The sequence below is a fragment of the Lagenorhynchus albirostris genome, chromosome 10 (genome assembly GCF_949774975.1).
Source record: "Lagenorhynchus albirostris chromosome 10, mLagAlb1.1, whole genome shotgun sequence".
Lineage (NCBI taxonomy): Eukaryota > Metazoa > Chordata > Mammalia > Artiodactyla > Delphinidae > Lagenorhynchus > Lagenorhynchus albirostris.
Window position 1 is genome coordinate 63,618,543 of NC_083104.1, and position 8,324 is coordinate 63,626,866.

The window sequence follows — 8,324 nt, forward strand, 5'->3', positions numbered from 1 at the left end:
CTTTTTACTGCTACCGCTCGAAGTGAGAAAGTAAAGCGCGTTCAGGGGGCTGAAGTACATTTTTTCAGCGCCTGGCAGAGAGCAAGGAGAAGGCCTGAGGGCGAGAAAAACTCCGCGAGAGGCGTGCTGAAGGCAGCTGGAAAGGGCAGATCCAGGGCTATCCCGGGGGAACGGCTAACCCTGAGCCAGAGGACAGCTCATGCCAATCACCAGCTGGTGAGAGCAGGACAAGGAAAAGACAGGAATACAATAAGAAAAGAACTTTATTGTTTATTAATGTTTCTGTGTAAAACTTAAGCTTTTTTTTTTTTTAAAGAAACCACCAAAAGGCGATTAGCTCAGTCCATCCCTTCCTCAGTCGTCTGGTTCCCACCGTCCTCCAAATACTATCCCAAAACATTTTGGAGGCAGGGAGGAGGGGGAGGCAGTTAATCAGAGTCTGAGAGCACGATGATCTCCTCTGGATCGCACTGTGTGGCCACACTCATCTGCAGGGGAGTGAGAGACAGAGTCAGAGAGGTCTGGAACACAGCGGACGAGAAGCCAAGGGAAGGACTTATCAGAGATCAAAAACTGGGGTGGGAAGAGAGAGGAGGTGATGAGTGCAGCAGACAGAATACCCCAAACTGAACAATGAAAGAGAATGAAGTCAGGAAACACAGCCTCCCCCTCTTACCTTAAAAGTACCAGGTCTGGAGGGTTGTGATTGTGGGGTGTCGAACAACCGGGCTGGAAATGGGCTACAGAGGGAGCTGGTCACCAGGCCGTGGCTAGGAGAATCCACCCTTGTGGAGGAATCGGCAACTGGAGCCATGGAAGCCAAGGGGGAAGGCGGGCTGGGCAGAGTATGTGTCTTCTCATGCACTGCCCTTTGCCTTTCCACATAGCTAGAGACAGAAACATATGTGGGTGGAAGGGTATGTGGAGACTGAGGATGGAGGGGGAGCTCCAGTTTCTCCTCGCAGACTCCGTTCCACAGTATTCCTCTCAGAAAGCCCCCGCAGTCCCTCCTTGGCTTCCCTCTTTCTCCTCCTTATTGCTGTTACCTCTTTCCTAATGGCCCGGCTTCTGTTTGCTTCTCCTTCCGAGATTTCTTGTGGGGAGGACTGGAATCTCCCCAGGTGTGAGGAGAGACGCCTCCGTTGAAGGAAGTGGAGGTGACCATGGCTGCTCCATTCTCCAAGACAGTGGTGAGAGGGTCTTCTGATTGCTTCCTGGAAGAGGAAACGTCCCTCTCCTCAGGGGAAGGAGTAGTATCCAGGGGCAAGGCTTCAATCTCTAGCTCAAAGAGCTGAGACATAGGGCTCTCCTCCTCCAGGGGCAACTCCTCGAGGTGCTCTCCACTGCTTTCAGCAACTACGCTGGAGGGGGCCGGGGGCTCTTCTGCCAGTGAAGATGGTGACACTGTGAGTCCTTTGTTTTGCTGCTCCCCCAACGACCCGCTGATCCCTTTGCGAGGTTCCAGGTTCTTTTCAGTGGAGATCTGTAGTGGGGACATGGGGCTCTTATCTCCATCCTTCCCTGGAAAAGAAGAAAAGAGGGGAGGGGTAGCAAAAGAACTAGGGGAAAGAAAACTGCTGAGAGGACACTAGGAGTAAGAGGAAAAAGGGAAGGATCTCAAACAGGGGGCTCATGCCCAGCAGAGTAGAGGGAACCGACAAGAATACTGTTTCCTTGACATACCTGCTTCCTCGTCCTCCTCCTCCTCCTCCTCCTCCTCTTCATCGTCCCCCTGACCTTCCTGCATCTGTTCCAGATCCTCCTCTTCTTCGGAATCTGTGGCCTCCTCGTCTTCCTCCTCATCTTCCTCTCCCTCCTCTTCCTCCTCATCACTTTCCTCATCTTCATCATCGGTCTCAGCCTTGGAGGTGGTAGGGCACTCCTGGGATGCCATCCCACTAGGGCCCTGCAGGGGACAAAGGAGTTTCTCTATGGAATCCCTTGCCCCAGAGGGGCTGCTTCTTGCATTCCTTCTGCACACGCCATGATCAGTCACCACGTACTCCCTCCTGGCCAGTGCAGTGGAAGGACAAGGTCTCTCTGAAGGGTGTATTCCCTTCCATACCTCACCAGAATCCAAGGAGGCTTTGGAGGGGTCTGCAGAGTGGGAAGGGGTGGCTTGGGGGAGCCGCGCTCTTCTCTTCTGTCTCTCGTCCTCCTCGCTCTTGTCTTGCATCATTGCATACTTGGAGATGACCTCATCCAGCCGGCTCATAGCCAAGCTCCGGTTCTCCCGCAGGCGCCGAGCCAGGGCAGGATCTGACAGTGCGGGATCAATGCCTATGTGGGAAGATATAAAGTCAGTGTACTCACCCAGAACCCTAGAAGAAGGGACTAGAGAGACACCCCCTCCACCACACACCTGACGAATGAGGGTTACCAAGGAGCATCTCACTAATGCCTACCTGGCCTATAGTCATCTGTGAGGTGACAGCCGAAGTTGTAGATGAGATCAAGGTGGCGACGCTCCTGTAACCTGATGCCCACATCTCGGAAGGCATCCTGAGCCATGAGCTGGAGCTGCTGTCGGGGGAGGCCAAGGCTGTGCCGAGCAGCTGCCTTCTCTACAGCCCGCAGTACGTCTCCATAGTCAGGGAAGGTATCAGGCCCCGGCTTGTTGATGAGCCGCTCAATGCGCCTGTTGACCTCTGGGTAGCGGGTACCACGGTAGGGGATGCGCTGCTCTATGACCCGGCCTGTCAGTGAAGAGCAGTCTTTCAGCTCACACAGCCGCCCAAAGAGGCGGATCAGCTTACGCTTCAACCTCGCCTCCTGCAGGTAAGTGGAGTCTGGGTCATCCAATTCTGAAAGATCCAACTCCTTTTCCTGCAGCCGCCGGATCTCTGCCACGTAGAGTGCCAGCAGCTGCTCCAAGCGCTGGATCTGCCGCCGGGAACCATGGGTCCTTGGGGCCTCAGAGGCAGTGGTCTCAGCACTTGTGGGGTCCAAGGAGGGGTCTGCGGGAGGGTTATTCCCAGAGGGCTCACTAGAGGTGGTGGCAGCAGGGGCCAGGTTCAGCTTCTTCTTGGCTGAGTGGGCCTTGAGAACAGTGCAGAGCTCATTAATGTAGACATAGAGCTTAGCTGGCCGGCTCTGGGCCCGAGAGAGGACCCGAGAGAGGATGTTGCAGAACTCCGCCGAGGCCAAAAACAGAGAGTGGGCCCGCTGCTGCCGGTTATAGAGGAACGGGACCACCTCAGGGTGGTCCGCCGTCTGCGTCTTACACAGTTCAAGGAACTGGAAGGTTCAGGAGAAAAAGGGAGGGGGAAAGAGACAAGGGATGGGATTGAGAGAAAGAAGGTGAGGTGGGGTTAGTGGGGAAGAAAGGACAGGAGAGCCAGTCAGCCATCCCCCTCCCTGGGGTACGAGAATCTTCTCCCCTAAAGCTCACCTCTTCAAACAGCTTCTCATTCTCCAACTTGTAGCATTTCTTGCCGCCCGAACTACTGCTTCCTCCAGCCCCATGGGGCTGAGAGGAGCCAGGGGCTTCTGCCCTGGGTGAGGCCGGATTGGGGGGTGGGTGGGAGGGCCCTGGCAGAGCAGCTGCTTCATCTTCATCATCATCATCCAGCACGATGATGCTGTTAGCGGTGGCCATGGGGGATCAAATCCCCCGGAGGGAGGAAGTGTTGGGGATTTTGTAATTCCTGCTGGAAGGGGATGGGGCCTCAGACAGAGCCCCTCCAGCATAGCCCCATCCCTTCATCTCACACATTTTTCAGTCTTCTTGGGTTTCAAAACACCCAGCCATGCCCAACAGTGTCCTCACTGCCTATCTTCAGCAACCATTAGTACCATATGTTTTTTGGGCCCTTTACTATGGGAGCCCCAAACCATCAGAAAACCTTAAGTCCCACCCCCAGCTCCACCCCTCACGTCGATATCCGGTCTTTCAGTTGCATTTCCCCACTATTTCTCATAGTTGGCAAGTTGATTCTTCCTCTCAACCCCTGGACGACCTCTCACATTGCACTCCAGATTTCCTTGACATCCCCTCGAACAGATACCACACCCCCGCTGGCACCACCTCAGGTGTTTTCCCCTTTCGTTCTCACACACATCAAATCCACACCCTCACTCCATCCTGAAGGTTCACCCCAACTCCGAGACTCTCTGAGGCGAAGAAGGTTCCCTCCCAACAATCCATCCCCCTTTCTCCTACTTAAATTATCTCCGTATTCCACCCTCTGATGGCTCTCCTCAAACCGGGGCGTTAGGTTGGAGATATTTCACCTCAAGTCCCCCTCCCTCTCACCCCACCCTAATTTTCCTCATTCTCTTTCTGGGACCTGTAACCGATAGTGAGCCCCACACTGGGCTCTCCTGCTTCCACTCAGATTCCAGCCCTGAGTCCGGTCCTTCCCCTAGATGAGCTTCCCGCCAAGTACCCCTCCCCCAGTTCAGCCCCCGGCCGCCCCACTCCCCTTCAGGGATAGGAAGGAAGGTACCACAGCTTGCCCCTCAGACTCAGCGCCCGGAACCCCCCAGTACCTGTCCCTCGACATTCCCGCCCCCGCCTTCGCTCCCCGCACCGTCCGGCGCCCACCTCAGAAACAGTCTCTCGAGAAGACCCTCGCCGCTGATCTCAGAACCTCGCATGGTTCCCTCCGTCTTCCTTCCCCCTCCCACCGCAGGCCCTACTCCGGACCGGAAGCCGCGGAGTTTCCGGCTACAGGCACCTAGGTGCGGCCATATTGTCGTACGGAATCCAGTCCCCCCAGCCCCCGGTGGCCGGAAGTGACGGTGGACCCGCCCCGCGAGGGCTTCTAATGCCGCCCACATAGTCTGCGGCTCCCTTCCCCCTGACCTGCAGGGGACGGAATTGTCCCATCCGGGCGTCCCAAATGCTTGGAGGACGCCATTTTGCCGTACGGCGCTGGCTACGCCCGGATTGGGGCGCGCCGCCAGTGGAGCTCTTTTCACCCGGTGCTTCTGCCACTCCGCCAATCAGAAACTTCCCGCATCCTGGCCCAGCTGCCGGCGAGTTGCGTGCCGGGAGGACTGAGCCACCTGTCCAAGCAGGGGAGGGGGGAACGGAACAGGGCAGCTGAGGAATCGGCCCTCCAAGGCTGCACAAGGGTGCAGATACCACACGGAAGGTATGCACGGAAGGGCGGGAATCTCTTAAGAGGGAAATAAAACCTTTTCCATCCACTGGGCTATTGACAAGCCTTCTGGCGCTGCTTTCCTACCTGCCAGGTACCAGTTTCCACGGCTTAATCGAATGTGCCTGTCATTCCTTTCTATGGGCTGTGCGCTCCCTTGTCGCTGTCCAGAAGCTATTTCTACATCCAGTTGCCTACATCTCCCAATCTTGAAGTCATAACACATGCATACAAATGAGCACAACACGCTGTACAAATGTGTTATTATTACTGCTATTGTTGTTGGTTTGCTTTTCAAGCTCCACCACAGAACTAATGACCAACCAAGTAGGTGGGACCTGGGTGGTTCTCCTTCCTTTTCTGGAGGGGATTCCCGAGGCGCAGGCGCTGATGACCAGGAGGCCGTGCTTTGTCCAGGGGCTCCAGGGCCTGAGGACGGGCGATGTGGGGAGGGGGTTCTGAGAAGAATCTGTGCCAATTGCCGTGAGACGAAATGAGGCTCGTAAAATACCTCGAGTCTCTCTCGTTCTCTTCCTCTGAGAGAGCTGATGAAAGAAGGAAGAGAGAAGAAAACGACTTTGACGCCCGCCTCGCCCGCCCCGCCCGCCCCCCCCCCCACCTAACCCAGCTTTAGGGATGCTGGAGGGACTCGTGGAGGCAGAGCTGGGTCCAAAGGTGAGCTTCTGGGGAAACCGGAAATGTTAATACGGTTCCAACTGCTGAGTTTCCCACCTCCTGCATCCTTGCGAATTCCACAGATGGTGAGCATCTTGCCACTTTCTGGGACCACAGACCCTTACATCCCCAAGCCCTCAGAGTCCCAGAACCTCAAACTCTCCCTTCCATTAAAGAATCCCACACCACTTCTCTCCAGTCATCTAAGTCTTCAAATTGGGGGACATGAAGACTTGCCCAAGGGTACTCGGATTTGGGAGATATAAGGGACTTAATTTCCAGATTCTCAATTTTCCCAAAATTTGTTTTCCTCAGTAAATTCCTGCAGTAGAGCTTCTCCTTCTTCCTTTTCTCTTTTACAATAGACTTTCTCCCTCTTAAAAAAAAAAAAAAAAGGATACTGTAGTTCTCAATCATGAAATCTCAGGATGTTACCTTGTTTTTTGTTGTTTGTTTTTTGGTTTTGTTTGTTTGTGTTTGTTTTTGTTTTGACCACTGGACGGCCAGGGAATTCCCTTACTTTGTCTTACATAAAGAGACATGTAACCTGTTTCTTCAAGGCACCATGAGCACCACCTCGTCTATCTCACTTAAAATGTACTTTTAGGTAGTTCCCTGGCAGTCCAGTGGTTAGGACTCTGTGTTGCCAAGCAGGGTGCTGGGGTTTGATCCCTGGTCAGGGAACTAAGATCCTGCAAGCTGAAACAGAAAAAAAATGTACCTTTAATATTAACAATTATGAAAATGTGTACAATCTTTATGCTATTTAATCAGTTCTGCTCACATAATAATTGTAATGATAACCCAGAAGAAATTTTTCTAAAAAACTAGAGTCTTATGGTCACAAGAAAGAAAAATATTTTTCATCTCAATTAATATGTATGTTTATGTAGAAAAGAGTGATAGATTGGTCAATAAAAGACTTTCAAGTATAAAAGGATAAAATTGTCTGTGGAGAAGTAGAATGGTAATAGAAGTTCTAGGAGAAAAGAGAATGATGGAAGAAGAAAAGGAAGGATGCCCAATTATATTTTTAAACGAGTGGTGGTGAATATCAAGTCACTCTGATATTTCAACTCCCCTGGACACACAAAAGATTGATTTAATTGTTTTATTTTAAAATGTGAATATTTTTTGTATGCCAGGAATTACATCCTTGAAACAATGTTAATGTATGATGAAAAGTTTTAGGTGCTTACTTAAAAATACCTGAGGATTATAAACTTTTTCAAAATTAATTCCCGGAGTATAGGTGCAGAAATTTTAAGATAGCTGCTCTCAGCTCTCCAAGTGTCCCTCCAAAGCCCCCATTTCCCCCTTTCTCCCCTCTCACCTCTGTGGCAGGGAAAGAGGACGTTTATAGGAAAGGCGGTCACAGTTCCAGCTCCTCCTCCATCTGAGGTGTTCTCAGGAGCCAGTCCCCAAACTTTGCCCATGGTAACAGCCATAGCAGCTTATAAACAGCCTCCAGCGTCAGTAGTGTCAGGGTGAGGACCAGGAAGATAAAGAAGGCCTTGTCCATGGCCTGCCGCAGGGGACCCCTGGGAGGAGAGGGCCTCCGGGCAAACGCCAGGAACACGTCCTCCTCGTCCACATCACCCTCCTCCTCAGCCATCTTAACCCACTATGTGACAGCTGGCTGGAGCACGGAGGCTGGGATGGAAGCCCTTACTCAGCCTGGCCAGGATTAAGGGACGTGGTGTTGGCAAGTCCTGCACCTGCGGAGCTTGACCCTAATTCCCCCAACCAAGAGAAAGAAAGGAGAGGAGGGCCTCTGAGCCTTTGGAACAGTCAGTGCAATGTGAATGGTCTGGATTAAACAATTCCTAAAGTCTGTCCAGCTTTACCGTTTTATAATTCTGTGTTTCGGAAGCTGAAGGCCCAACAGAGACATGCCAGCTGGAGCTGACCAAGTCATTCTGGGCCTCTAAGCTTAAGGCTCAAGGTCTTGGGCCCCTACAGACAGAGGGAGCAAGTGGACCTAGTATGCTAGTCAAGCACCTAAGGCCCTTTTCACCTTTACATTGGGTGGTTGGGGGGGTGGGGGTGGGACACGCCTAACCTAGGTGGGGGGAAGGGGGAGAGCGAGCAGCGGTGGCTACAGTCCGCGCAGGCTCGTAGTTCTTCCCCAGGTCTGTGGGGCCCCGAGGTTGCGGCGCTGAAACCCCGCACTCTTGCTTCGTGACTTTGAAGACGATTATATCAATCATTGGACTGCAGGAGCCAGGGCGGAGGTTTATAAAAAGAGAAAGAACATGATTGGCCAGCGGTGCGAAGGAGAATGATTGGGACTTAACTATTGGGGCAATAATAAGGAAGAGCGAGCTTGTGCGTGAGGGGCGTGGCCTGAGAGTTGGTGGGAAATGTCCAAGAGGCTGTATTGTGGCACGGGTTGAAGGCCTTTTCTGGACCCTGTTCCCCAGGCACTGGCCTGAAAGTTCGTGAGGGAAATCGAAGTCCATATGGAGACCGGCCCACACCCGCCCCGTAGGTGGTGGTTGGGGGGTGGAGTGTGGACAGCGGAGGAAAGGGTCCATAGTGAAC

At 53.0% G+C, this 8,324-nt stretch overlaps 2 protein-coding genes across 5 annotated transcripts; both read right to left on the bottom strand.

Annotated features, from left to right (window-relative positions):
• Positions 1-245: 245 nt before the first annotated feature.
• Positions 246-4,658, bottom strand: DAXX (death domain associated protein). 4 transcript variants are annotated; one of them, XM_060162576.1, is made up of 8 exons: positions 4,547-4,655; positions 3,392-3,650; positions 2,406-3,237; positions 2,066-2,280; positions 1,684-1,906; positions 1,047-1,521; positions 677-887; positions 246-488 (listed from the first exon to the last, which is right to left on the bottom strand). In XM_060162576.1, exons 2-8 carry the CDS (start codon positions 3,596-3,598, stop codon positions 429-431), a joined length of 2,223 nt encoding a protein of 740 aa, XP_060018559.1. In that variant the 5' UTR covers positions 3,599-3,650; positions 4,547-4,655; the 3' UTR covers positions 246-428. The 4 variants fall into 4 exon arrangements, with proteins under 4 accessions (XP_060018559.1, XP_060018562.1, XP_060018561.1 ...); XM_060162579.1 differs by having other exon boundaries at positions 3,392-3,647; positions 4,547-4,633; XM_060162578.1 differs by lacking the exon at positions 4,547-4,655 and having other exon boundaries at positions 3,392-4,239.
• A 703-nt stretch (positions 4,659-5,361) lies between these two features.
• On the bottom strand, positions 5,362-7,395 carry SMIM40 (small integral membrane protein 40). Its single transcript, XM_060164132.1, has 2 exons — positions 7,114-7,395; positions 5,362-5,650 (listed from the first exon to the last, which is right to left on the bottom strand). The coding sequence occupies exon 1, from the start codon at positions 7,393-7,395 to the stop codon at positions 7,153-7,155; it is 243 nt and encodes an 80-aa protein (XP_060020115.1). The 3' UTR covers positions 5,362-5,650; positions 7,114-7,152.
• Positions 7,396-8,324: the final 929 nt, after the last annotated feature.

Coding starts and splice junctions, on each gene's coding strand:
- DAXX (XM_060162576.1), bottom strand. CDS start 3,598: ATGGCCACCGCTAACAGCATCATCGTGCTGGATGATGATGATGAAGAT. Junction 3,238..3,391: donor ATGAGAAGCTGTTTGAAGAG/GTGAGCTTTAGG, acceptor TGAACCTTCCAG/TTCCTTGAACTGTGTAAGAC. Junction 489..676: donor CCAGACCTGGTACTTTTAAG/GTAAGAGGGGGA, acceptor ACTCCCCTGCAG/ATGAGTGTGGCCACACAGTG.
- SMIM40 (XM_060164132.1), bottom strand. CDS start 7,395: ATGGCTGAGGAGGAGGGTGATGTGGACGAGGAGGACGTGTTCCTGGCG.